The 27066-nt window shown below is 36.0% G+C and overlaps 1 protein-coding gene across 1 annotated transcript in view; it reads left to right on the top strand.

Annotated features, from left to right (window-relative positions):
* The first annotated feature begins 213 nt into the window (after positions 1-213).
* Positions 214-27066, top strand: part of YME1L1 (YME1 like 1 ATPase) — a 36825-nt gene continuing 9972 nt past the window's right edge. Inside the window, exons 1-14 of the mRNA XM_027841615.1 lie at positions 214-435; positions 1865-1996; positions 5503-5665; positions 6616-6714; positions 10642-10751; positions 11763-11913; positions 12540-12623; positions 16997-17079; positions 18770-18860; positions 20457-20609; positions 21553-21685; positions 22146-22208; positions 23129-23241; positions 24795-24950. Of these exons, the coding sequence (XP_027697416.1) occupies positions 403-435; positions 1865-1996; positions 5503-5665; positions 6616-6714; positions 10642-10751; positions 11763-11913; positions 12540-12623; positions 16997-17079; positions 18770-18860; positions 20457-20609; positions 21553-21685; positions 22146-22208; positions 23129-23241; positions 24795-24950 (1564 nt within the window). The 5' untranslated portion in view covers positions 214-402. The remainder of the gene's footprint in view (positions 436-1864; positions 1997-5502; positions 5666-6615; positions 6715-10641; positions 10752-11762; positions 11914-12539; positions 12624-16996; positions 17080-18769; positions 18861-20456; positions 20610-21552; positions 21686-22145; positions 22209-23128; positions 23242-24794; positions 24951-27066) is intronic.

The raw sequence follows: 27066 nt of genomic DNA, 5'->3' as shown, positions 1-27066 counted from the left end.
GAGATAAAGAATGAGGGAAAAGGGAAAAAAGAGGAAGAATGAAGGGGAACAAGAGGACGAGGGAAGCAGAAAAGAGAGAAAGAAGTGGAAGAGGAAAGGAAGGAGGCCGGTAGCTGTAGGCAAGCGGAAGGGAGAGCGGAGGGGGAGGGAAATCCTTGCATGGTCGGCCGTGTGCTCCGGAAGTGCTCCCCAGCCGGGCCCTGACTTCCGGGGCAGTGATGTTGTGGCGGAGGCCACTGGGTGAGGAGGCCATTTTCCCTCTCTGGAAGGAAGGAGGGATTGAGCGGGCTAGCGAGCGAACGAACGAGACGGGGAGAGAAAGAGGGAAGCAGGCCCAGCGACCCCCCGGCCGAGGAGAGAGGGGCGGAGCCGGCGGGTGAGGTAGCTGCGAGCCCCGGAGAGATGTTCTCCCTGTCGAGCACGGTGCAGCCCCAGGTGAGGCCGATGGGGCCCTTTCCGCCCCCTCTGTTCGTCTCCTCCGCCTGTGCCGCGCTGCTCCGCCCGTCGGGCCGTGGGCGACGGCCGGGCTGCGGGAGCGGCGTGGGGGCAGGCCGGGGAGCGATTCCCGCCCCCCCACCCCCAAGAGACCCAGGCTCGGGAGACCGCCTTAGCCAGGCACGGGGGCGAGGCCGGGGTGACGCGAGGAGGTCGAAGTGTTCCGGCCCTGGGGGTCCGTATTCCTAGGGAAGAGAACCCCGCTTTAGAATCGGATCCGGCCTCCCCCCAATCCCCATTTGGGGACGTGTAAGAGCCCATAGTTACAAAGCGCTTTAACGTTGACCAGGATCCTTTTCGCGGGGTGGACGTAGTGCACGCATTATTGTTCCCATTTTACAGGTGACGCTGATGTTAGATGAGGCCAGGGTCCGAGACCCGGCAGTTGGGAGAACCGGACTTTCTAACCCAGGTGTCGGGAATTAATCAATATGCGGTTTGGCAGAAAATGTTTGCCCCACCTGTGTGGGATTCTTTTACAAACTTCCGGATCAGAAATTGGTCTAATTTGACATCAGGAACCTTTAAAACAGGAGTTCTTAACCTGTGGTCCAGGAACTTGTTTTAAACATTATTTTGACAGCTGTTTAATACATTTGGTTTCCTTTGTAAGCCTGTGTATTTTATTTTATGTATTTGAAAACTTTCTGAGAAGGGTTATTTAGACTTCGCCAGAATGCCAAAGGGGTTCACAACACAAAAAAATTAAGAACCTCTGTTTTAAGGTATTTAGTAACGCTTTCTTGAAATTCTTGAATGCCTTTTTCGCCTCTTTCCCTTCAAATTTTGAGATATCAATTTTGATGTATTTTTAGGCATTGCCATTTTTTTGGCTTAGAGGACTGAGTAGTTTCACGGTTTTATAAACGTTGACTTACTGCAGACCTTGGAAGACTACACAGAACTTTTAGTTTTGTATTCATTCAAGGCCTGGAAAGAGAGGAAACATCCAGTCTCTGTTAAGGAAAGCAAATTTTGGCTAAAAAAAAGGAATGAAACCTTTTGACAGCTCATTATTAGAGGGAGTAAATCATTAGATATTTTGATTTTCTGCTCTTAAGGTTGTACGAAAATTAAAGTATTTTTAGAGGTCATATGTTAGGAAGCTAATATAAATATGCCCCTGCATATTTTTCTAATATGAAGTTTTCATATAGTTTATAAAATTAGGGAAGAAAAAACTTAAGTATTTTAATAGGCAAGACAACTAATTTCACCTTTCTTAAAGTGTTAAAATACTGTCGTTTATGAAGGCGAGTTTGGTTATATAAGTGAATTTTAAAAATTATCTGATCCTTATTAAAATGTAAGATTACTTCTATGTGAAACTTTCCTTCCAATAAAAAAATAAATCTTTAATTTGATTCAGGTTACTGTTCCTTTGAGTCATCTCATCAATGCCTTCCATTCACCAAAAAGCTCATCTGTTTCTCTGAGTGCATCAGTTTCTCAGAGTCAACATCGAGAAGCAGCCCCTGAACATGAAGCACCAAGCAGTGAGGTATTTTCAGTTTTACATGTGTAAATGTGCCTTTTAGAATGGGGTTTCTTTTTATACCTGATTGAACTCTTTAAATAAATCTAATTTTGAATTTGCCTTTCAGACCGTCAGCCTATAACTTAATCTGTATTAAAAATAGAAATATCTTATTTTAGCTTTATACTGAACATAGACTTTTGTATTTCTTTTAGTAATTATTAAAAGTTTTTTCTTTTATAATATTCTAGGAAATTGATGTTGCTATCTAGGCAATATGAGTCATTGACTAGAAATTATAGTTTGTTCCATCTGGATCTTTATTACTTTGATACCATTATTAATGGGATGCACAAAGAAACCATGTCTTCATTCTTACCCAGAAAGACAAGAAGAGCTGAGATTGGATGAGAGAATTTGTTTTTAAGTAAAAAGTGCAAGGCAAAGAAATAATGCTGAAATTTATGTTTTAGTTCTTAGACTTGTTTTAAAAAGGGAAAACAGAATAAAATTGATCAGTTTTTTGAAATGGTGAATGTTTTTGTAATGTGATCCAGACTTGTGATTTCATCTCTGAGAATTCTCTTTGAGGAAACTCTTATAAGCATTTTTAAAGCACATACTGTACTCTAGGTACTGTGCTAAGCAGTGGGGATTCAAAAAGAACAAAAATAGTTCCTGACCTCAAGGAGCTTACATTCTGATGGGAAAGACAACATGTTCATAAATAGGATATACAACATGCATACAAGGTAGATTCTAGGTAACCTTATTTTCATCTTGTAGTTTTCCCTATGGTATTGAGAGGTTTAACTGTTTTGCCCCAGGTCATACAGTGAAAATACATCAGGAGTTGGACTTAACCCAGGTTATCCTGATTCCAAGGTTGGCCCTCTGTCTTAGTACTAATGTTATTAAAATAATGCATAATGTTTGAATAGTAAAGCAACTTAAAAGTCTCAGTGATAAGAGACAAAGTTTTATTTCTTTGAAACTTTGTAATTTATTACTGTCTAGTCTTTAAACAGTCAAACCTGTTGAGTATATTCTAGCGTTCAGGCCTGCTGTAGCCAACATTTTTGTAGGATGGAGTATTAATAGATCTTAAATATGCCATTATTATATTTCCATTGCTTCTCTTCCTTAGTTAAGAATAGATGACCATCATATAGAATTATATATGGTAGAGTGGGAGTGATTTGTTGTTTTAATTTGTGGGTTATAAAATTAATCCCTTTTTATCATTGCTTCAAAACATCATTCCTTTTTACTTAATGATATCGTTCAGTTGTATGGCATAAATGGTTTCAAAGCACTATTATGTAAATTATTTCATTTGCTTCCATAACACTGTGAATTAACTGGAGCAGGTGGGTTAAATTCTCATTTTACCTATAAAGAAAGTATGTCAGGGAGGTTAAGTTTAAGTGCCTTGTCCGAGTTTACACAGGTAGTAAATGATACAGCCTTCTGACTTCTAGTTCATTGCTCTTTCTACTGTTATACCTCTTTTCTGTTGTTGTAGTCATCATAAGAAATTGATATTGTTTGGGTTGGCATAGGGTAATTATATAGAATGCAGTTATTACTTTATCATTTATGTATCCCAGATAATAACCATCAACTTGCCATTTAGCTAATGAGGTCAAGGAAATAGATCTTCCCTATAAACCTGCAATTTTCTATTTCCAGCTAGTCCCCCCCCCAGCAACCAATTTCCTTTTGTGCGTTGTCTCCCTTATTTGAATGTAAACTCTTTGAGAACCGGGGACTGTCTTTGCTTTTTAGCACTTGTTAGCAGAGTGCTTGGCTTAATAAATGCTTTTTCATTCATTTCATTCCAAATAATGCTAATAAGGTCCATGAAGGCAAAAATCTAAGGTTGTGGTCTACCATCTAAAGATAAACACAAAAGTAGTTAAAATTTCTCATCTGCAATGCCTTCTTGTACTAATTCAAGATCTCTCCTTTTCTGGAAATAATTGTTGTTAATATGAGATTCCCTCACCAGGGTCTCAGCAGTGGCATGGGAAAGTAAGGTGTCTGGTGGTAGCTTAGCAGGAGGAAAGGGAATAAACATTTTTATACCTCCTACCCTGTGCAAGGCACTGTGATTAGCACTTTACAAATACATCCTTAAAACACACTTTCTAGATAGGTACTATTATCATCCCCATTTTACAGTTGAGGAAATTGAGACCAACAGAGGTTAAATGACTTGCTCAGGGTCACACAGTTACTGAGTTTCTGAGGTTGGATTTTAACTTAGGTCCTACTGACTGCAGGCTTGATGCTGTATCCATTGGACCATCTAGCTCTTTCTACCTAGCAATAATACCTTCCTCTGTTGAATGTATTTTTTTTTTTCAATCTGCCCACCGTGGCAAAAGTGTCTTTTTTGTTATTGCTGTTCAGTCATTTCAATCTTGTCTGACATTTTGTGACCGTATTTAGGGTTTTCTTGGCAAAGATAGTGGAATGGTTTGCCATTTCCTTCTGCTCATTTTATAGATGAGAAAACTGAGGCAGAGTTAAAGGCCAGGGTCACCCAGCTAGTAAGTGTCTGAGACCACATTTGAACTCAGGTCTTCCTCACTTCAGGCCTGGAACTCTGCCTCTTAGTTGTCCTTTTTAAAGCTGTGTTACAGATGGAGACATAAAAAGTAGCACAGAGAAAACTGAAAATATGATTTCCCAGGACCAAGCAATCTTAGAGCCATGCCCAGACCTTTTTTAAGTTTTGATGATGACTGCCTTACCTTGTAGATACTGCTTACTTACCTCAGCAAATGGATCCCCTCACATGATTCTTTTTCATGTACATGGCAAGTAGATGACTATTTTCAAACCTAGCTTATCAAGGTAGTTTATGTGTAGACTAGAAGAAGCGAAGAATTTCTTTTTATTAATAATAGTTCTTTGCTTTAACAGTTACCACTTAGAAGCTATTTCTAACAGCGTTCAAATGGCAGTTTCTCTACATTCTTGCTCTTATATAGAAAGTCAGATAATGATGTGATTTTTTTTATTGTTTTGGTGTTTATGTGCTGCACTACATAATTTATTAGCCTTTCCTTTCATAATTCCCAAAATCGTTTTAAGTTTAATTTTAGTAGTGATACTGCTGCAAGGTAACCTAATGTAGTAAATGGAGCTAGCCTTGGATTACAAAGCAGGTGCTGATTTGCTTTGGTGGAAAGAATTTTTTTCACTAAACCAGTGAAGTCACATGAGTGGTCTAAACCTCAAAGTTGCTAGTACTTTTAAATATTACTCTCAAGGTTTTAGAAACAAGTGACATGATCAGTGTATGTGACTGACCTTAGTAAAACCAAGATCACAAAAAATATTTCCCTTTAGAAAACAGAAGGAAATTAAACTTTGACTTGGTTTGTAAAAAATATAGGTCGACAAATTGACTATATGTTCAGATTTAGGATTTTAGAAAATTTGCCTTGTTCCTTCTGGTAAAAAATACTTTTTGTTGTAAAGATCCCATGACAATAAGTTTTTGTCTTGTTGCCTTGCAGCCTGTGCTTAACTTAAAGGACTTGGGGTTATCTGAATTGAAAGTCAGGCAGCTTGATGAACTAGTGGATAGTCTCCTTCCTGGCTTTTGTACCGGCAGCAGAGTTTCTTCTCGATGGCATACATCTTACGTTTCTGCACAGTCCTTCTTTGAAAATAAACATGGTATGTGAAATTATTAACTTATTTTATTTTTCTAATGAAAATGAAAGCCAAATTAATAATGAGTATCTATAATTTAATAGTGGATATATATTGCCTGTGCCCTGAAAAGAGTATCAGTTGCTGGGTTTTTATTCCAGTAACTTTGTAGAGTTATCTAAAACAAGTAATGTAGCAGGGAATCAGATGAGAAACCTGCAATGATTTTGTTTGGCTGAGAAGCAGAGAAGAGGAAAAAGGGTTTTTTTTTTCTTTTTTTTTTTTGGTGGAAGGAAGCTACAGGGGTTCAGCCTGCAAAGAACTTGAGAGTAGGTAGGAAGAATTTTAGGAAGGATGTTGAGAATTGAAGTAGCATACTATTTTTTTTCTCTCCTTATCCCCCTTATTCAGTTGAATGCTTGTGAAATAACAGTAAGACATTTACAAAGTTCTTTGACATTTTCAGAGTGTTTTATGCCCATTATTTGATAAGTGAATATATTTTTTTTTGTTTTTTTGGTGAGGTAATTGGGATTAAGTGACTTGCCCAGAGTCACACAGCTAGTGTTTTGTGTCCGAGGCTGGATTTGAACTCAGGTCCTCCTGACTCCAGGGCCAGTGTTCTATCCACTGCACCACCTAGCTGCCCCCAGAAAATATTTTTTTGAGCATCTTAATTTGAGGTACTAGCTTAATTGGAAGTCATGTATCAGTTAAAATGCTCTTTTGAATTGTTAACAAATCAGAAGAACGATGAAAGATGTTGAGATCCCAAGTAATTGGGTTGTTTTTAGAAATTCTTTGAATTATATTAAAGAAGGAAAGTTGCCTCTTAAAATGTAGTCAATTTGATCTTAATAGTTTTAAAGATAGTGTATTCTCATTAGACTTTTTATTGGGTGTACTTCAGTGATTTTTCATGTGAAATGTTTTGTTTGACAGAAAATGTTTTCTTTCTACAATTTTATCCCTAGGTTTCCTAGACATTTTTAGTACCTTACGTTCCTCTTGCTTGTACAGACAACATCCTAAGACCGTTCAAAGTATCTATGCAGATCTTCAGCGGTCGCCAGGTATGAAACAAAAAACTCTATTGCATGAGTAAATTAATTTTAAGTAGTATCCTGATTTTCTCTTTTTAGTAATAGCTAACATTTATATAGTGCTTTAAGGTTTATGAAACATTTTACAAATAATCTCATTTTATCTTCAGAAAAACCCTGGGAGGTAGCTGCTGTTATTATCTCCATTTTACCAATCAAGAAACTAAGGCAAGTTAAGTGTCTTGCCACTAGTTTGTATCTAAGGTAGTATCTGAACTTAATTCTGGCACCAAACCCTGTATTGTATCTACTGCAACACTTACCTGCTTAGTACTTTAAAGATTTTAAAAACAAATGTGTGAGCAATTCTCAGGATTTAAAAAAAAATATTTTTGATAAATTTTACTATTTGTATTTTCTAATCTGTATAACAGACTGAATTTTAAGAGTAAATGACAAGTGCCAAGATGAATGAAACTCTTAATTGTATTGATTCCATTTTGTCAGCCTTTCATTCATTGATTTATTCCATTTTATATAAAATATCTACTGTTTCTCAAACTGGAAATCCCATAATTTGGACAGAGACTGTCTTTGTATTCCCAGCTCTCATCATATTTCCTGGCATATAATAGTCACTTCATAAATGTTTGTTGATTGATTGAGTAGGCTGTGTGAAATTAATGATAGGAAGCTTTAAACCAGTTATTTGGTGTTATCATATGATACTTTATTTTTTAAAAGTTTTATTGATGTCCCTTTTTATACCACCTTTGTTTCCCAGCGTACTCTCCTTTATAATAAAGTAACACAGTTAAGCTTAACTGACAAAATGACTCTTAGCTGACAAAAGCAGATGCAACATTTTGTTCCTATGTCATCCCAATTGTCTTCTAAGAGGAGGGAAGTATTTCATCACCTGTTTTTTTTGGACCAAGATTGATTATTCATATTAATCAGATTTCAATTGGCTTTTAGTGCTGTTTTTATTTACATTATTTGAACAGATGATTGCTTATCCCAGCCTTCCCATAAATCACTGTTTTGGTTAAATATCATGATACCTTATTTCTCATTCTTGTATATTGATGGAGAAAACTAAAAGAGTTGAATTGATTTTTTACTTACAACAAATTAATGATATCTACATGCATAATTGTTGCTTCTCATCAATTCTCTTATTCTCTTTTTATTGACTACTTGTCTGCCCATAGTACCAATCAAAACTTTTTTCTTTATTGGCAACTAACCCTGTTTTAACATTTATAGTAAATGACGCAGCTATCTAGTTCAATGAGAAGATTGAGATCATCTGGCATGAGCTTTCTTAGCTTCCCTCTTCCATTAAAAAATATTTTTTTGGTATTGATATATTTTGTTTTTCACATAATCCAGTTTCTCTTAGAATCTCTTCCTCCCCCTTCCCTGGGGAGTCATCTCATGTGACGAACAATATTTTTAAAAGAAGGAACAAAAAAGAAAGGAAGAAGAGAACAAAACCTAGTAAAAGCAATCATTATATTTAAATTTTAAAATGTTACTTTGGACTACACCTGTGGAACTCTTACTTCTTCAAAGGAGTTGGGATAGGAATGTTTTCTCCTATCTTTGGGGCAATTCTTACTCTTTGTAATTTTACAACACTCACTTTTTATTGTTTTATCATTTTTTTTCCTTTTACAATGTTTTCATTGTATGTGTTATCTTTTTGTCTCTCCTCCATTTCTTCAACTTTCTCAGCGTCATCTTATCTTCATCCCTCTAATGATAGAAAAAAGAGATCCCTACAACTAAGACTAATCTTTCTACCTTGGCCTTTGATCCTTTTCTTTGTCACTTTCTTTAGGCCTTTGCTCTGGCACTCTTCCTCTCTCATGTATCTTTATTCTTCTTAACTGATTCCTTCCGTCTTTTGACAAACATGCTTAAATCTCTTGAATCCTTAAAAAAAAAAAGCCTTGATTTTTCTAGTTTATCTAGCTATAATGTCTTTTCTCTTCCCCTTTACCTCCTAACTTATTGGGAAAAAAATCTAAACTGCTGCTTTTATTTCCTTATAACCACTTTTTGGGGAAAATAGTAGCTGAGAGCCACTTGCAATTGGGTTGTCATCCCTGCTTTTCTACTGAAACTATTTTCTCAAAATTCACCATTGATTTTATTTTTCCTTTTAAAAATAATCATTTTTGTTTATTATATTTTTAACCAAAAACGTTCAAAATGACTAGGCAATTGCAGTCTTCTTTCTTTCTTTTTATTTTTTTGGCAGCTTTCCCCCCATCTTTCATACTACCTTCTTTTAAAAAATATATAATCAATTTGCCGTGTTACTTTCAAAATTGTCCTACTAGTCTAGGCTTCTTTTTGTTGTTTTCTATGTACTTTAAAAATGTTTCAGTGGCCCTCTTTTTGTGTGTATCATTGTTATCCCCTCCATTAAAAATTGAGGAAGATCCCTTGTAATAAACAAGCAAACAAAATCCACATATTTGCCATGTACCAAAATTTATGTTTCTTTTTGCACCTTAAATCTGTCACCTCTGTCATGAGGTTGGTAACATGCTCCATCACAGGTTCTCTGGAGAGAGAGGGTGGGGAGAGACTCGAAGCAGGAACATTGATTAGAAAGCTTTTGCATTATTCCAGGCAAGAAGAGATGAGGGTCTGAACTAGGGTAGTAGCTGTGTGATTAGAGAGAAAGATATAAATAAGATATGTGAAGGAATAAATTACAAGATGTGGCTTCAGATTGGATATGTGGGGTGAGCATGAGAGAGGAGTTGAGTATGGCAGCTAGGTTGACTGCGAGAATAGAAGTGCTCTTGAGCTTGTAGTTCAAAGGGGAGAGAGTTGGGGAGAAAGAAAGTAAGTTCTTTTTTAAGACATGTTGAGTTTGGGATGCCTATGGGACATCCAGTTGGAAATGTCCAAAAGGCAGTTGATGATGCAGGTTTAGAGCTCTGGAGAGAATATATTGTGTATTCTACTATATGGTATAGACTAGGGCTGGTTATGGTGGCTCAATGAACAGAATGTTGGGCCTGGAGTCAGGAAGCCCTGAGTTCAAATCCAGCCTCAGACAAGAACTTATTGGCCTTGGAAACTATGGCAAGTCACTTAACCATTGTTGACCTTAATTCACTGGAGAAGGAAATGGTAAACCACTGTAGTATCTTTGCCAAGGAAACCCCACTGACAGTATGGGTGTGGTATCCACAGGATCTTGAAGAGTCGGACGTGACTGAACGACTGAACAGGACTAGTTATACAGTGTGTTTCAAAAGTCTTAGTGCAATTTTAAGCTATTAAGGCTCAAAATTGCATTCAGATTTTTGGCTTATCTTGTATAGCTGAGAATCATCTACCTAGAAATGATCATTGAACCCATGAGAACTGATGAGATCACCAAATAAGATAGTATAAAGGGGTGGTTAGGTTCGAGATCTAGATACTTGTGGGGAAAATCCTATAATACTGTTAGTATTTGGTTAACATTTAGAAGATTCTTTCTCCCAGCCTTCAAATGACAGCTTGTCTGTACATTTTTGTTTTATATAGAAATACTCAAATAATAGTGTCATATTTTTATTTTATTGTTTTGCTGTTTACATGCTGTGCTGCATAATTTATGAACTTTTTTCGTAGTTCCCAAAATCTTTTAATTTTCGTAATGATATTACCATGAGGCAGGCTGGCAAATAAATCATCTTTACAATGGGAATTTAATTATAAGAAATCCATGTTGGAGAGTGAATTAAATGTCAAAGTTCTTTTATTTTTTTGGGGAGATAAAGGCAATAAGAAAATACAAAGTGTATGGTATTGGGTAGTAGTAAAATGCTTAAAAAAGATAGAGGATAAATAGATTGTACTTGTGGGTTTTCCTTATTTTTATTTTTTTCTGTGCATTCTGTTTTAGTAAAATGGGAAGAAACGTAATAAATATTCTTTGTTCAGTTTTTGTACAGTCTCGGGGTTTTAAGACTTTGAAATCAAGGACACGGCGTTTGCAGTCCACCTCTGAACGATTCACAGAAACACAACATGTGGCCCCATCATTTGTAAAGGTACTTAGTTTATCTTAATATAAGAATGCAGAAAGCAGTGTTTTTTTTAATGAAAACAAGCACATTTAGTATCTTTTATTTGTTGATTGGCCTTTAATTTTGTATTTCTTTTTTTTCAGCATACAGATTTAGAATAATTGTAGTTTATTAGATTTTTTTAGCTAATCAATGTTTGTAGCTGAATTTTAAATTTATCTTTTGTTCAGAAATGTTTTTTAGCTCTTTGTCTTTGTGCTAAAATAACCAGTAATAAAGCCTGCTAAAATTTTAAGTAAATTCTTCCCTGCTTATAACATGATTTATTTAGATCGTAGACTTATGGTAATGTAGATGAAAACTATAATGGTAATATTGGAGATCAGTTGCAGTGATAGCAGTATGTGTTGGGAATATTGACACCAGGAGTAGGAGAAGCAGATATACCATACTTCAAGTAAGTGCAGGTATCTAGGTAATTCTTTCCAGGGTAGGAGTCTTATAAATAGTGATTCTGCTACTTTCTAGTTATTAATTACCTAATATTTCCATAATTGATCTAGAGCATAGATCAGTTAATTGGTTTGTCTGGGTTGATACAGTAAACTTATGGTAAAATTCAGAATCAACATTCTGAATTCCTGGATCAGCATTCTGTTATTTATCCTTTGGAAAAGGATTGGACCTTTGATTTCATTGGTATAGAGAATTCCCTGGTGAGGAAACTCTACCAATGTAGGTTAGCACCTTCTGTGCAATTTCAAGTCTTAGAGGAATACCAGGAACACTGAGGAGTCATGTGATTTGTTTAGGGTCACACAGCAATATGTGTAAGAAGTGGCACTTCTCTGTGGCTTTGAGACCAGTTCTTTATCCACTGGGCCATCATGCCAATTTGAAATGATGGGAAATAGAACTAAAACTGGAGTAAGTAGATCTGAAAAATCCCATTGAGTTAGTTCTGTAGCCCTGTATTTGGTTTGTAAATATTGTCGTCTGTGCACTTGACAAATGCCATTAAATTTGTGTCTTTAGGGGTTTCTTTTGCGGGACCGAGGATCAGATGTTGAAAGTTTAGACAAACTCATGAAAACCAAAAACATACCTGAAGCACATCAGGATGCATTTAAAACTGGCTTTGCAGAGGGCTTTCTGAAAGCACAAGCATTAACTCAAAAAACAAATGGTAAGTTGATTTCATTGGTTTTTAGTGCTTGTGAATCCACTGCTAAATCCAGTGGTAATAATCAACTGCTAATCTTTTATCCTTCCATCCTATTTTCTCTTGCTGCTTTTCCCAGCTTTGGGAGAAGAACAGTGGAGTCACCCCCTCCCCTCCAAATTGGTTGGTTTCTTTTAAACTTTATTTGGGCTAATTAGAGGCAAGAGGAAAAGCATTAGTGAGCTTTGATACTAATAGTCTTGTGAGATAGCTTTTAGCTATATTATTTAAGGATTTGGGTTAAAGAGCAAAGGAATTTCAGAGTTCCCACAAAATGATGTATTCAACCACTACAATATGGTGTAGTGGAAAGAGTACCAACTCAGGACTCAGAAGACTTCGGTTCAGGTCTTCCCTCTGATGTCTGTTATTTTTGTAATCTTGAGCAAGGCATTTAACTTCCCTTAGCCTCAGTTTTCTCATCTGCAAAATGAAGTATTTGGATTAGATGAATTCATTCATCCTTTACAAGTTTACGTCCATGATCTTAATTGTGTTTTTGAGTGCCAGAGATTGCTTATATTATATATTTGAGGGAGATCCTGCTGTTGACATATCTTGTTTTAAGGAAGCCTTTTGTTTTTTTTCAGATTCCTTAAGAAGAACACGTTTGTTCCTCCTTGTTCTCCTGCTGCTTGGTATTTATGGACTATTAAAAAACCCATTTTTATCTGGTAAAGGCTCTTTTTCTAATACTGGTTTGTTAGCTTTTCATTCCTTTAAATTTGTACTTTCTTGCTTTCTGTTTTCATAGAAATATTACATCATCTAGGAAGTACAATCTTACCAGCTCATCTAAAACTAAGAAAATATCAATTGTTCAGATACTGTCAACTATATCCATTAGGTTTTATTATTTTGGAATTATCTGAAAATGCTTCTGGTAGAATTAGAATAGGGGTATGTATTCAGTCAGTCAGTTTTTGTTAAATGCCTACTGTGTGCAAGGTACTGTGCTATACGCTGGCGATACAAAGAAAGGCAAAAAACGTCCCTGCTCTCGAGGAACTCACAGTCTAATCAGGAAGACAGCATGCAAATAATTGTACAAACAAGATCCTGTAAAAACTGGATAAATTGGAGGTAACCATTAGAAGGAAAGCATTAGCATTGAGCAGTTTTGGAAAAAGCTTCCTACTGTAGAACCTGAGATTTTAGCCAGGACTTGAAGGAGACCAGGGAAGCCAGGAGGTAGAGAAGAGGAGGAGAAAATTACAGGCCTGAGGAAGGTCAATGAAAACACTTGTAGTCAGGGGAGGGAGTATCTTAGCGTGAGGAACAGCATGGAAGCTGCTCTTATTGGATTGCAGAGTATATGGAGGTAAGTTAGGTGTAAGAAGACTGGAGAGAGGGGAGGGAGACAGGTTATGTAGAGCTTTAAAAGCCACATAATGGAGTTTACGTGGAGGTAATAGGGAACCACTAGAGTTCATTGAAGAGAGAGGTGACGTGTTCAGACGTTCACTTTAGCAAGGTCAGTTTGAAAACTGAAGACAGAATAGACTGGACTAGGGAGAGACGAGATAGGGAGACCCAACTACAAGGTTGTTGTTAATGACCAGGTGTGAAGGCCTCCACGTGGGTAGTGGCAGTGTCCAGAGGAGAGAAGGGAGAGTGTACAAGAGATTTTATGAAAGTAATATGGACAGGACTTGGCAACAGATTGTATGTCGGGGAGGAAGGTAAGAGATTGAGGTATTAAGGGTGATGCCTGAGTAACTGTGAAGATGGTGGTGCCCTCAACAGTAATCGCTTAGAAGGGGGGAAGTTTTTTGAGGGGCTAGAGTATTGTTCAAAGTTCATTTTCAGCCATGTTGAGTTTAAGATGTTTGTGGGACAGAGATGTCTAATAATCAGTTGGAGATGCAAGACTGAAGGTCAGGAGAGAGTTTAGGGTATAGAGATGGTAATTAAATCTATGAGAAATGATGAGTTCACCAAGGGAAATAGTGTAGAGGAAGAAGAAAAAAGGGCCCAAGACATAGTCCTGGGGGACATCCATAGTTAGTGAGTATGACCTGGATGAAGATCCAGCAAAGGAGACTGAGAAGTAGGAGTCAAGCAGGTAGGAGGAGAGCCAGTGTAGAGTAATATTATAGAAACGAGAGAGATGTGAATATCAAGAGGAAGAAGGCAATCAGTAGTGTCAAACAGAGAAATCAAGAAAAAGCCAGTGAAGAGAACATTGTTAACACAGGACAGCAGTTTCACTTGAATGATCAAGCCAGGCTGTAGCGAATTAAGGAGAGAGAAAGAGGAGGGGAAATGGAGACGTTTTATTATAGATAGCCTTCTCAAGGAGATTAGCCCCCAAAAGGAGGAGAGATAAATGGGACAATAGCTAGCAGGGATGGATGTATCAAGTGAGGGTTTTTTGAGGTTGGAGACATGGGCAGGTTGAGACAGAGGTTGAAGGTAAGAGAGAGTGGGGATGATAGAAGGAACAGTTTTCTCAAGAAGATGGCGTGGTATGTGATAATTTATTCAGGTAGTGTGATTTACCTTGTCACGAAGTGCAGGGGTAAAGGAGAGACATAGTAGGATAGTAAAAGAGAAGAGATAAAGGAAGAGATAGTAACAAAGTATCTGAGTGATTATGAAGGATAGGAGTAGAGAATAGGGAGCTTTCAAGAGAAAGGCCTCCGTTTTTTTTTTTTTCTGACAGTGACGTAAGGGGGGCAACATGGGAAGTTTGAGAGGGGGATAAAAAGATTTTTAAGGTTTCATGAATTTCTCCAGTTCGATTTGACATTCAGCAGCTCCTGAGAAGGAGCAAAGGCAGCGGATGGTGGAAGTAACCCCAGCCTGAGCCTTGGCACGGCAAGACCAGTGATAGGAGAAAGGCGGCATCAAGGGACTCCAGAGGAGAAGACAGTTTAGAGTTTACTGAGGGGTTAGGATGAGAAAGGAAGGAGAATGTTGCCTGTGCAGAGGTAATGACCTGGGAAAGAACTAAAGACTTGAGGGATTGGAGTGAGGATGAAAAATAGGGTTAAGGATTGCGCAGGGCAGAGGGAGAGGTGAAGTGATAATAGATTATTGTTAGGTAAGGGAATTTCAGAATTCACATTTGCCACATCAGAGGGTTTCTATATTTATATTACTTTGAGTTATGTGAATGCTTCTTTTAGATAATATATGTAATAATTTAGTTACATTTATTGTAAAAAAAAAGAAATCTAAAGAAAGTTGTAGACAGTTATGTAATAAAATATGTTAAAGCTGGTCAAAGATATGCCAGTTTAGGCAGTTGATTAACTTTCAATTGAAAGACATTTATTGAGAGTACCATATCAAAATGCCTAATACAGTTCATTATATACAATGATAGTCATATGGTGCTTATTTTTATAAGTTTATAGATAAGGCTGAATTTTTGTAATTCACTGCTTTTTATTGCAAAGATGAATTTTAAATTATCTAATGAAATGCAAATTCTTTAAAAACAACATTCCAACGAACAGTGTTTTCATTTTTTCTGAAAGGGCAGACATAATATGACACAGTGATTGCAGTAATTTTTTTCTGTCACCTCTAGTTTTTCACACTTGTTACTTTACTTTCCCAACCTGGGCTGCTATATGAAAGGAAAACTGCTATGTGCACCAAAGATGTTGCTTGAAATGAAATGTTGCATGAATCAGGATGCCATTCTGGCACTTTTAATGGCCCTAGCTCATCCTTACCCTTCTTGGTGAAATTACACTATCCTAGAATGACTTGTTCAGTGTCCTGGCGAGGTACTTTTGTATGTACGCATCCCATTCTTAGGTGAAATTCTCCTTTCTTGTTTCTCCAAACCCACCTTAAGATCCAGAAACAAAATGGTAGTATCTGAGAAAAAGTTGTCTTTGTACTTTCCTTAATTTATTTCAGTCACTAGGGAAGAACAAGTAATAATATTTAAATATAATTTCTCTACATTCTTCCCCTGAAAGTAATATGCTTAGTGTTGTCTTATTTTTCTTGAGGAGTAGCTATAGTTCAGTATGATAATTAAATTGATTTTTTTTTCTATTCCATCTTGTTTATTTTATTCATCTCTTTTAAATGTGCTCAGTAGCCAGATTTTCAAAGAAGAAACTGATATTTTGAAATGGTTTTTTTTGGGGGCGGGCAGGGGAGTTGTTACCAAGAGGATTAAAAATGTGATGTGGATAACTTTATGGACTTGTTCATTTGTATGCAATTAGATTGTTAATGATAGTCCTTGCTGTTAAATGACTGTTGTAAGTGAGCTGAATAATATTTTATTTTAGGCAGTAATGTCTGACTAGGTCTAGAAAAATCCTAAATTGATCACTTTGCCAGAATATATGAAAGCCTGAGATCGTAGCCAATTCTGCGTTTATGAATCCAAAAATCACTTTAGAAAGTTGCTGAATGCATCTGAGAATTTATAAGTTTTAAAATAGTTTTAATCAGAAGTTTCCCTAAAATTGATACCTAGGAATATTTTTGCTGTCTCTCAAATTTTTTCTATCCTGACGATTTCATCACCATTTTTTTTTATCTAGTTGCAGCCATTAAGTAATCACAGGCAGCAGTATACCCATGATTTGGAGTTTGGGATGAAATAAGAATTTAAATACAAAGTTAAAAAGGTTGCTTTTTTTCAGGCCAACCCTAGTATTTTTAGGTTGTTGGCTTGTACCTTTGCAGAAAAGATTTGTCTATCATCCGTGTGTTAAGAGAAATAATGTAAGAAAATATGTTTTAAAGGGAAATTAAGCAGCCAGGAAGAAAATGTCACAAGTTATCAGTTACTTCATATATAGAGAGTAACAGAAATTAAGACTGTGATTTATTTCCAGCTCCATGACTGATTACTTCCTTGGCCATAGGCAAATCACTTAAATCTCTTAGGGTCTCAGTTTTCCCTTTTGTACAGTGAGGCTACCTACATAATAACATGTGTTTGTGTGTATATATGTATATATACACATACATATATAAAATATATGTATATAGTCCCTAAGATTCTTTCTGGCCTTAACATTTTATGATTCTGTGAAATATAACACTCTTCTTCTTTTCTTGACTGTAGTCCGATTCCGGACAACAACTGGACTTGATTCTGCAGTTGACCCTGTCCAGATGAAAAATGTGACCTTTGAACATGTTAAAGGAGTAAGTTCAGAAGTTTTATTTGCTTCTTCAAATAGTACCTGATATGCCTTTGCACAAGCTGTTCACCAGGCCTAGAGTGGTCTCCATCCTTAACTCCATCTTTTTGAAACCCCTGATTTACTTAAAAACTCAACCCAAGTGGCATTTTCTTCATGAGATCTTTCCTGGTCCCTGCAACTTGTAATCCTAAATGATTAAATGCATTTTTGTATTTTATGCGTTTTGTATTTACCTTATTATGTGCAAGTTGACTCCCTCATTAGCAAAAAAAAGTACTTGAGGGCAGGGACTTTCACTTTGTATCCCTAGCCAGAGTCTAGCACAGTATCTGGCACATAATAAATGCTTGTTGATTGATTGTATTATAAAGATGTATTTTACTTTTTTCTTTCACTTCATTTTAACTCAACAAACATTTATCTATACCTAATCTATGTAAAGCTTTTTGCTAGTTGGTGCTTCAGCTGTAGTTCTTAACTCATTGGTAGTGTATAAAGATCTAAAGATTACACTACTGTCGGATAAAGTGCAAGATATAATGCAGTATTTGCCTAGCATTTATCACTATACTTTTCCACTGAATTCTGTGAATATATACCTAATACTGTAATATACTAAAGTAGAAGAAAGAAGTTGTAGTTAGTGGATGCTTTTGCATAGCTTCATTCTTTTTCTCTTGTCCTGCTGGCTTCTTTTTCTTTGTAGTTTGAGCTGGGGATTATATAGGGAGATAACAGAGAAGTCTGGAATGGACTGGTTTATAGTAGAGAAATTGGGCTGAGATAGTGAAGCCAGGTTTGCAGCTTCATAGAGACACCTGTAGCTGCCAGGGCCTTAGACAGAGTTCTGTGTTAAGTAAGTACTATATCTTAAGCTGAACATTTACAACAGGCTTGTCTAAAGAAAAGCAAACAATGGTGACAAGCTACTTAAAATCATATTGTTTAGGCATGCTTGAAGAGACTAGAGCATAAATTCTTAACTTTCCTTTGTGCTGTAGACCCTTTTGGCAAGTTGAGTAAAACATATGGACTCCTTCTTAGACTGATGCTTAATAATTCATAATGAAAGGAAATGCTAAATTTCAGTTAGATGTTAATGAAAACAAAGATGTTATTCCCCCCACCCCCCACATACACACATTTATGAGTCCTCTTGGGAATCCATGACTCCCAGATTAAAAACTTCCTGGACTAGAGAAGGGCATTTAGCTTGACCCTTTAATCTTTAAAGCATAAACAAAGATTTTTTTGTGGGGAGGGTAGCAAATAGAGGAGATTGCTATGTTACTTAACTGTTTCACTTAAGTGTTAAAAGTCTTGGGGCTGATATTTATACGCTGTGTAACCTTTTGGCAAGCCCTTTAGCTTCTCTGGGTTTCAGTTTTTCATCTATAAAATGGAGATAATAATATTTGCACTAGGCACTTAATAGTTGTTGTGAGAAAAGTATTTATAAACCTAAAAGTACTAAATATATGCAGTTGCTAACATTATTATTATTGTGGGGAACACATTTTGAGGTATGATAGTATGTAAGCCTTTTTAATCGAAATCAGAAAGAAGCCAAGTTAACCCTAACACCAGATGATTTTTTCCAATGGAAAAATGGATGCTGTAAGTTTTTCATTGCTCATGTATGTGTGTGTGTGTATATATGTATAAACATACACATATTTAATTTGTTATAGGTGGAGGAAGCTAAACAAGAATTGCAAGAAGTTGTTGAATTCTTGAAAAATCCACAAAAGTTTACCGTGCTTGGAGGTAAACTTCCAAAAGGTAAGAGATCAATCCTCCTCTAACCATGATAATTCAAGTTAAAAATGCAATATAACCTTAATTCAGACTCCAGTACCTTGGAGTTTATCCTCCATTAGGACATTAGTTGAGCAAGTTTACTTTTCATTATGAAGAGAGAATAAATCAATATAATTAATAATAGGTGGAAAGTTTTAACCAGTGCAATAGATGTGTTCTTGCTTTTTGTCTTGTTACATCAATATGAGCAGAAGTCTGGTGTATTATAAATGATATTGAACTTGGAGTCAGGAAGATGAGTTCAAATACTGTCTCAAGACTCTGTCTAGCTGTGTGAAATTGAGCAGGTTACTTAACCTCCCATTGCCTTAGTTTCCTCATATGTAAAAATGAGATTAGACTAGATGGCCTCTAAAATTTATGATTCTTTGATTTTGTGGAAAAAATCTCAAGGAATGGAGAAAACTGTTATATTCATATGCTCATTCGTCACAGAAATAATCTTAGAATATGTCACAGTCTGATGACACTGATCTTTCCTTGATAAAATCTCAAATGTTGGCATTTCTAGTATGAATTAACACCTGTCTTATGGACTTAATGTTTTCGTAAAAATGGAGGAACTTTATTTTTCCATGGACCTTAAGATAAGGCTTTGTATTAGAAGGACCTTTCTTTTTCTTTCTTTCTTTCTTTTTTTTTTTAAGGCAGTTGGGGTTAAGTGACTTGCCCAGGGTCACACAGCTAGTAAGTGTCAAGTGTTTGGTCTGAGTCCGGATTTGAACTCAGGTCCTCCTGACTCCAGGGCCGGTGCTCTATCCACTGCACCACTTAGCTGCCCCTAGAAGGACCTTTCTAAGTCTAAATCTATAATCTTAGTTTTTTTCAGTGTTCTTTAAGGCAGACTAACCACAGGCAAATCACTTTAACTTCTCTGAGGTTCAGTTTCTTTCTCTGTAAAATATTGATAGCTGTATTTACCTATCTCAGGTTGTTGTGAGGGTTTATGCTTAAGTACTTTAAAAACAGAAAAGCTTCTGTTCCTGAGTTGATCTGAAAATAACTTAAATGTGGGGAAACTAGTTATGGCAAACAATTTGAAATGCATCATTGACAAATACAAATTTTTAAGAAAATACCTAAATCAGAAAGTCTTAATCTTTATTGTTTCACAGACCCTTTTGTTATTCTGATTAAATTTATAGACTCCTTAGAATAGTGGGGTTTTTTGTTGTTGTTGTTTTTGGCAAGGCAGTTGGGGTTAAATGACTTGCCCAGGGTCACACAGCTAGTGGGTATCATGTGTTTGAGGCCAGATTTGAACTCAGGTTATCTGGACTCCAAGGCCGGAGCTCTATCCACTGCGCCACTTAACTGCCCCTAGAATAGTGGTGTTAAATGCATAAAATAAAATACATAGAATTATAAAGGAAACCAATTATGTCAAAGTACAGTTACCAAAATTTTTTTTAAAAAGGTCACAGACATCAGGTTAGGAGCCCCTGGCCTAGAGAATGATATTGAGTGTTTTTTAGTTCTAATATCTATTTTGCTTTTAGAAATTGATTTGAGAAGTTTTTTCCTTAAATTGGATAATATGAATATTTTCTTTTTTAGGTATTCTTTTAGTTGGACCCCCAGGGACAGGGAAGACACTTCTTGCTCGAGCTGTGGCTGGAGAAGCTGATGTTCCTTTTTATTATGCTTCTGGATCAGAATTTGATGAGATGTTCGTGGGTGTGGGAGCCAGCCGTATCAGAAATCTTTTCAGTATGTTATAATAATATACGTATTAGAAAATGCTAGGATTACAATTTGAGGAGCATAGGGAGAAACTTGTTCACAAGGATTTCCACTTTAAAAGCAAGGACTTAGCCAATTCCCTTTCTGCCTGAGCTGATTAGTCATGAATGACAGTGGGTTGGGATCACTATAACTTGTACAGAGACTTGCTTTAGGGAATTTGGTGTGGTGAGTTAAAGTAGAGTTGCAGCCTTCCACAAAACCAGTGTAGCCCTAGGAGTTAGCATGATGGTGCTGGGATGGGTTGGAGTGTAGTACAGTCAGGGGTAAATTAGGTTATGGGCTGCCAGAGAAGACTGAGGTTTTCCCCCCACATTTTAATTCATTGATATAACAATATGTAAGTAAGGAATGCTGGCTGCAACTCTTATGGTATATAACTTTCATAGCTGAATATTTTCATGTTTGCTAATTTTGTATTAGTATGTTATCTTCTTTGACTTGTTTAAATGTTACTGAAATGGTTGTTAAGTTTTAAGTGAGTTTTGTAGATGTCATGTTTTATTTTTTTTTCACAATGAAAATTTCTTTTTGTATTCAAATATATTGTAGATCCTTGACAGTTATATATTTTAGTGGCAAATTTTGTTGTTGTTCAGTCATTTTTCAGTCACGTCCGACTCTTCATGATCCCATTTGGGGTTTTCTTGGCAAAGATACTAGAGTGGTTTGCCATTTCCTTCTCCAGCTCATTTCACAGATGAGGAAAACTGGGGCAAACAAGAGTTAAATCGACTTGCCCAGGGTCACATAGCTAGTAAGTGTCTGAGGTTGAATTTGAACTCAGATCCTCCTGACTCCAGGTCCAGCGCTCTATCCACTGTGCTACTTAGCTGCCCCTACTTGCCCATTTGTAGCAAATGTATACCTTTTATTTAAATCTGTTTGGATCCGTTTTCTAATTTATTAGGGGAAGCAAAAGCAAATGCACCTTGTGTTATATTTATTGATGAATTGGATTCTGTTGGTGGAAAGAGGATTGAGTCTCCAATGCATCCATATTCAAGACAAACCATAAATCAACTTCTTGCTGAAATGGATGGGTAATTAAAAGTTGTTTTCTTTGTCTTTACATTCTATTAATATTTGAACAGGTTATCCCCTTTTATAAGTTTTTAAGAACTTCTTAAGAATTTTCTTAAGAGCTCTTAAGAAATTTGAGTTGATAAACTTAAATTTGAAAAACAGATTTAGCTACACTTCATATTTATATCTGTTATTTGATAATTATTCTCTTCTGAAGGTGAACAATAGGAACTCTTTAAAGTGCCTATTGACCTAATGATGTGTTGTTTTGTTTGTAACATTACTAATCTGTGAGTTGCCACTTTTTAAGAGTTAGCCGTGTTTTTCTGGCTAGTTAGCTCTCACATTTGGTTTTAATTAAGTAGTATTTAAGATAGGAGATAAGCAGCTTCTACATTAGAATTTTTGTGTTTTATTGAAAATATCAATGAAATATGTCTCTTTTGTCATTGCTGTTGCTTTTTTTTTTTTTAATAGTTTTAAACCTAACGAAGGAGTTATCATCATAGGAGCAACAAACTTCCCTGAAGCATTGGATAAGTATGTATAAAATTAGTTTTTCATGAAAACTTTTTAGAAATCTTTATATTTGCTTTGAGGAGATTTCTTAATTTAAAAAAAATTGCACTAAAATTTCCTGGTTTGTTAAAAATTGACTTATGTCTGGGGAATCACAGACAGATAAAGCCTTTCATTTGAAGTTGATATAGTATGTATGTGTCAATTCACTAGTAACTCTTGTCCCAGGCTCTTTTTTGAAAGTGAGAAGAGCTAAAGTTCTCATCCTGTATTAATTGTTCTCAATAAACCAACAATGATGTTGCTTATGCTATAGGCCAGGGGTTCTTAATCTGTTTCAGTGAACTTATTTTTAAAAGATATTTTGATAACTGTATTTCACTATAAGTGATTTTTTACATTTACATTTCTGTGCATTTTATTTTATGCCTTTTAATAACATTGGAAAGAGGTTTTACCAGATTTCCAAAGAGGTCCTAGATACAAAAAACAGTTTAAGAACTTGTGCCTTAAGGGGCAGCTAGGTGGCTCAGTGGATTGAGTATCAGCCTTGGAGTCAGGAGGACCTGAGCTCAAATCAGGCCTCAGACACTTAACACTTACTAGCTATGTGACCTTGGGCAAGTCACTTAACCCCGATTGCCTCACCAAAAAGAAAAAAAAGAACCCATGCCTCAGTCCTTTTCCATATTTACTTGTGTTTTTATAAATGTTGTTGGAAATGAGCCATGTCCTTATATTCAAGGTAATGGAGACTATTATTTAAATATTTCTCCAGAAACTACTTGGTTCAGTAGCCCATTTTAGTTTTGACCGCCACCCACTGTCTTCCTCATTTCCCTTGAATGAAATAAATCTGGGGAGGTCTTAAATTTCGATGTCAACTTTCAATTTATTGAATCTGGATTGTGGACTTTTTTCCCCCTCTTATTTGTTTATAGTGCTTTAATACGTCCTGGTCGCTTTGACATGCAAGTTACAGTTCCAAGGCCAGATGTAAAAGGTCGAACAGAAATTCTCAAATGGTATCTGAATAAAATAAAATTTGATCAATGTAAGTTAAAATTTCAGCTGTATATTTTTTTCTCTCTCAGCACAATAACAATAGATTGGTGAATGTTTTGAAAGACCAGGAACCCCGTCTTATCTCTGTTTTATGAATTGATTTCTAATAATTGCATGCCAGAAATCCATCTATTATTTTTTCCCATCTAAACTTTTTCCCATTTAAAATTGTGGCCTTAGTATGTCTTTAAATGCTGTTTTACTATATATGGACATATTTGGTTTTCAAAATGATTCTACCTTCTGTGATTGTAATCTCTGTAGAATCATGTCTGAAATAGCAGTGCTGGACTGACATCTTCTTCCACAGCACCATTAGTTTTGTTGTTTGATGACTGTTTTAGGTATTATTTGAAAAAGCTGTTCCTGCCTGTAACTCTTATAAATTTGTGCTTAACTGAAGGTTTAGTGCGTAAGAAGCTTCAGCTTCATCACTATTTGCAAATCAGAGGGCCAGCGAAATGTTTTGAATTTGAATATTCTGACAATATTTTTCCATACTTAATAATCACTATTCCAGGAGTAATGACACTTCTACAATTTACTTTTTCTGAACCCTTTAAGAGTTGAATATTTCAGGCTATCATGACTGCATAAACTGCTGAAAGTGAAAATGAAGCAGCAGAGCTATAGTCTAGGCAGTAGTGTAAGACCACCTGCCTTTATTTCCCTATCCAGAAAATGAAGACTATAATGATCTTTCAGGTCTACGTTAGCCCCAAGAAATTAGTTCTGTGAGTTTGTTATTCCAAGCGAACTGTTGTCTGATTTTGAGTATCAGCTATATAGCCTCTTGTACCTCTTTAATATTTTGAAGCAGAGGCAGACCATCATATGAACCTCATTGCTGCACATGGTTGGTCATCCCTGAATTCAGTTTTTAGATATCTGTGGTGATCGAGTCTTTTCTTTAAATGCTTCCTTTGATGCCTCATTGTGGTATGTAGATAACCTGTGTTGCTGAAAGTGGATTCCATTGAGTTCTCCAAGGTCCTGTCCATCTGAAAAGACTTTGGATGAGAGTCCTGGACCATTGTATTATAGCTAACCTAGCTAAATTTAGAGAGACTTATCACCACATTAAACACAAGGTGATGGATTTTTGGGCCACAGAGATTCTTGAAAACCATCTTTTTTTAGAGGATTTGCAGTCTGTATGAATGATAATAGCCACAATGATTATGGATCATTGTAGTATTGAAGAAATGGTAATACTTCTGTCTTAAGGTTCATTTGAATGACTGCATTATAAAAATAAAATCTTGTTCTGATCTTTTTACTAAATTGTGAAATCTAGGTTCCACTTTTGTCTGTTTCCTTTAGAAAGATACTTTAAATGTTTATCATGAATTAATTCTTGTATAGAATAAAGTATTTTGCCATGTAGCTTCTATTTCTACCATTTTTACCTTGATGGAACCATTCTATAGTATTTTCTCCTAGTATCCTTCAGAATTAAGTGTTAAACATCTTGAAATTTAATATTAAATCCACGCATGGCTTCCATTTTTAAGTTTTAGTGTTTATGTTCTTTTTATATAGCTGTTGATCCAGAAATAATAGCTCGTGGTACAGTTGGATTTTCTGGAGCAGAGTTAGAGAATCTTGTGAATCAAGCTGCATTAAAAGCTGCTGTTGATGGGAAAGATATGGTTACCATGAAGGAACTGGAGTTCTCCAAGGATAAAATTTTAATGGGTATGTTTCTCTTGTACTTTGACTTCCTTATTTTTCAGGTTAATTGAAATAATTCAGAGAGTAAATTGTTTTCGTACACAAAAATTCCAGTCTCACATCTTCTTTTGATTGTGTGTGCCTTTCCTTATCATCATCGTTGTCAGACCTCTTTGGCAAGTCACAACTTCTCCAGGTCAATCTGTAATTATGTAAAGTAAGAGCAATGAATTATCACATCTCCAAGGTTCTTTCTACCTGTAAAATTATACAGTTCTAGTATTCTGTAGAGCTAAACTATGTACACAAAATTTTCTCATTAAAAAAACCTGAATTTTCACATTTAAGAGTTTTTGCTGTAAGAATTTTTGTAAATAGTAGAGTGTGAACTAAATATCCTTGAGCAGTATTTCCTACTTTCTTTGCAAGGTACCAAAGCTGTCTGTCTAGCCTTCCAATTCAATTTTGCACTTAAAGAATATAGGTTTGATTTTAAAAGCCTTCCCTTTTGGCTGTAGAGAGACAAAATGGTCTGAGGTATTAATCAAGCATTATATTGAGCATCTACTATGAGGCAGGTACTGTGTTGGAGTTATGAAAACAAAAATGAAACAGTTCCTGCCTTCATGGAACAGTTATGTTTGCATAGATGGCCCTATATATTGTATAAGAATACATGGAAAGATTAATTTTGGGGAGATACTAGGAATTGGGGAATCAGGAAAGACCTCATGAAAATAGTGACATTGGAGAAAAGCCTTGAAGAAAACTAGAGATTGAAAAAATTGGAATTAAAATGGAAGTGCCTTCCAGGCAAAGGCAAAGAAACAGGAGAGAGAATAATGTGTAAGGAACACCAAGAAGACCAGTCTAACTAGACTGTAGGGTGGATGAAGAGGAATAATGCTGGGCTGGGAAGGCAGGTTGGGGCCAGGTTATGAAAGACGTTAAATGACAGAGGAGTTTGTATTTGATCCTAGAGGTAATAAGGAGGCCCTGGAGTTTGAATAGCCTTGTGACATAGTTAGACCTGTTATTCCTAAAGGAATAACACCTTGGCAGTAGTATGGTTGATGGATTGGATTGGGGAGAGACCAATTTGGAGGCTGTTGTAATAGTATTGGCAAGAGATGATGAAAAACTGAAGTAGGGTGGTAACTGTAAATGGACAGAAGGGGATGGTTGTGTGAGAGATGTTGGCATGGCAGAGTAATAAGATTTGGAAACTTACTGGAAATTAGGAAGGAAGGAGACTGAAGGATTGAGAATAACTGTGAGGTGGCACACCTGGCTTGTCTAGAATGAGTTCTGTTTTGGACGTATTGAGTGTGAGATTTCCTGGAGAATTTCCAGTTCAAAATGTTCTCCTACAGGTAGTTCATGATGTGGCTGTGAAGGTTAGGATAGTAATAGTAAGAATCATGTTTGGGTGCATAGTACCCGAACTACAAACATACTGTACACAAAATAACCAAAAAAACCCCCCAAAACCCTATAAACAAACCATACTACAAACTCATGTTTGTAGCACAGAGGCATATTTGCTTAGAAGGAGTTCAGTAAAAATATTTCTTTAATTTGTAATATGGTAAGTGTTTTTACATAAAATTTCCATATCATCATATGTCAAGTGCCAGAGCTCAGTTCTTAAAGGCTTTTGTATAAAAGGATAATTTTCTTTGTCCATTTTTAATACTTAATTTTGAAATTTTCCTTTCATCCTTGACCTTTAAAATATCAGTTTTACAAATTTTGTTTTTAAAGTTCATTCTAAACATAGTGTGTTAACCATCAAGAAAAGTAAATTCAAATATCTAAGGAATAAAAGTTTTTTACTCATATGTTTGTTAACTTTGGCAGGAAGATAACAAAAACTGCTGTTGTGCTCCATTCTGAACTTTTTCTTTCTTGTAATTCTGGATTTAGTTGCTTTTAGTATTTTAATTATTTATATAGTTGTAGTTAGCATAGCTATTGTTCTGATTTTGCTTTTTTTCATGCTGTATTAGTTTTCTGGATGTGGAGAGAGTAGATCCTAAATATTGTGATGTTTTGGATTTTTTTACATGAAACAGGACATATATTTTCTAGAAATTGAACTGAATTCATTTCTTAAAGTATTGTTATGCTATAACAGTTA

This window comes from Vombatus ursinus, unplaced genomic scaffold (genome assembly GCF_900497805.2).
Source record: "Vombatus ursinus unplaced genomic scaffold, bare-nosed wombat genome assembly UNPS02014861.1, whole genome shotgun sequence".
Taxonomy (NCBI): domain Eukaryota; kingdom Metazoa; phylum Chordata; class Mammalia; order Diprotodontia; family Vombatidae; genus Vombatus; species Vombatus ursinus.
Note: the sequence above shows the minus strand (reverse complement) of the source record. Positions and strands in the feature narration are given on the sequence as shown.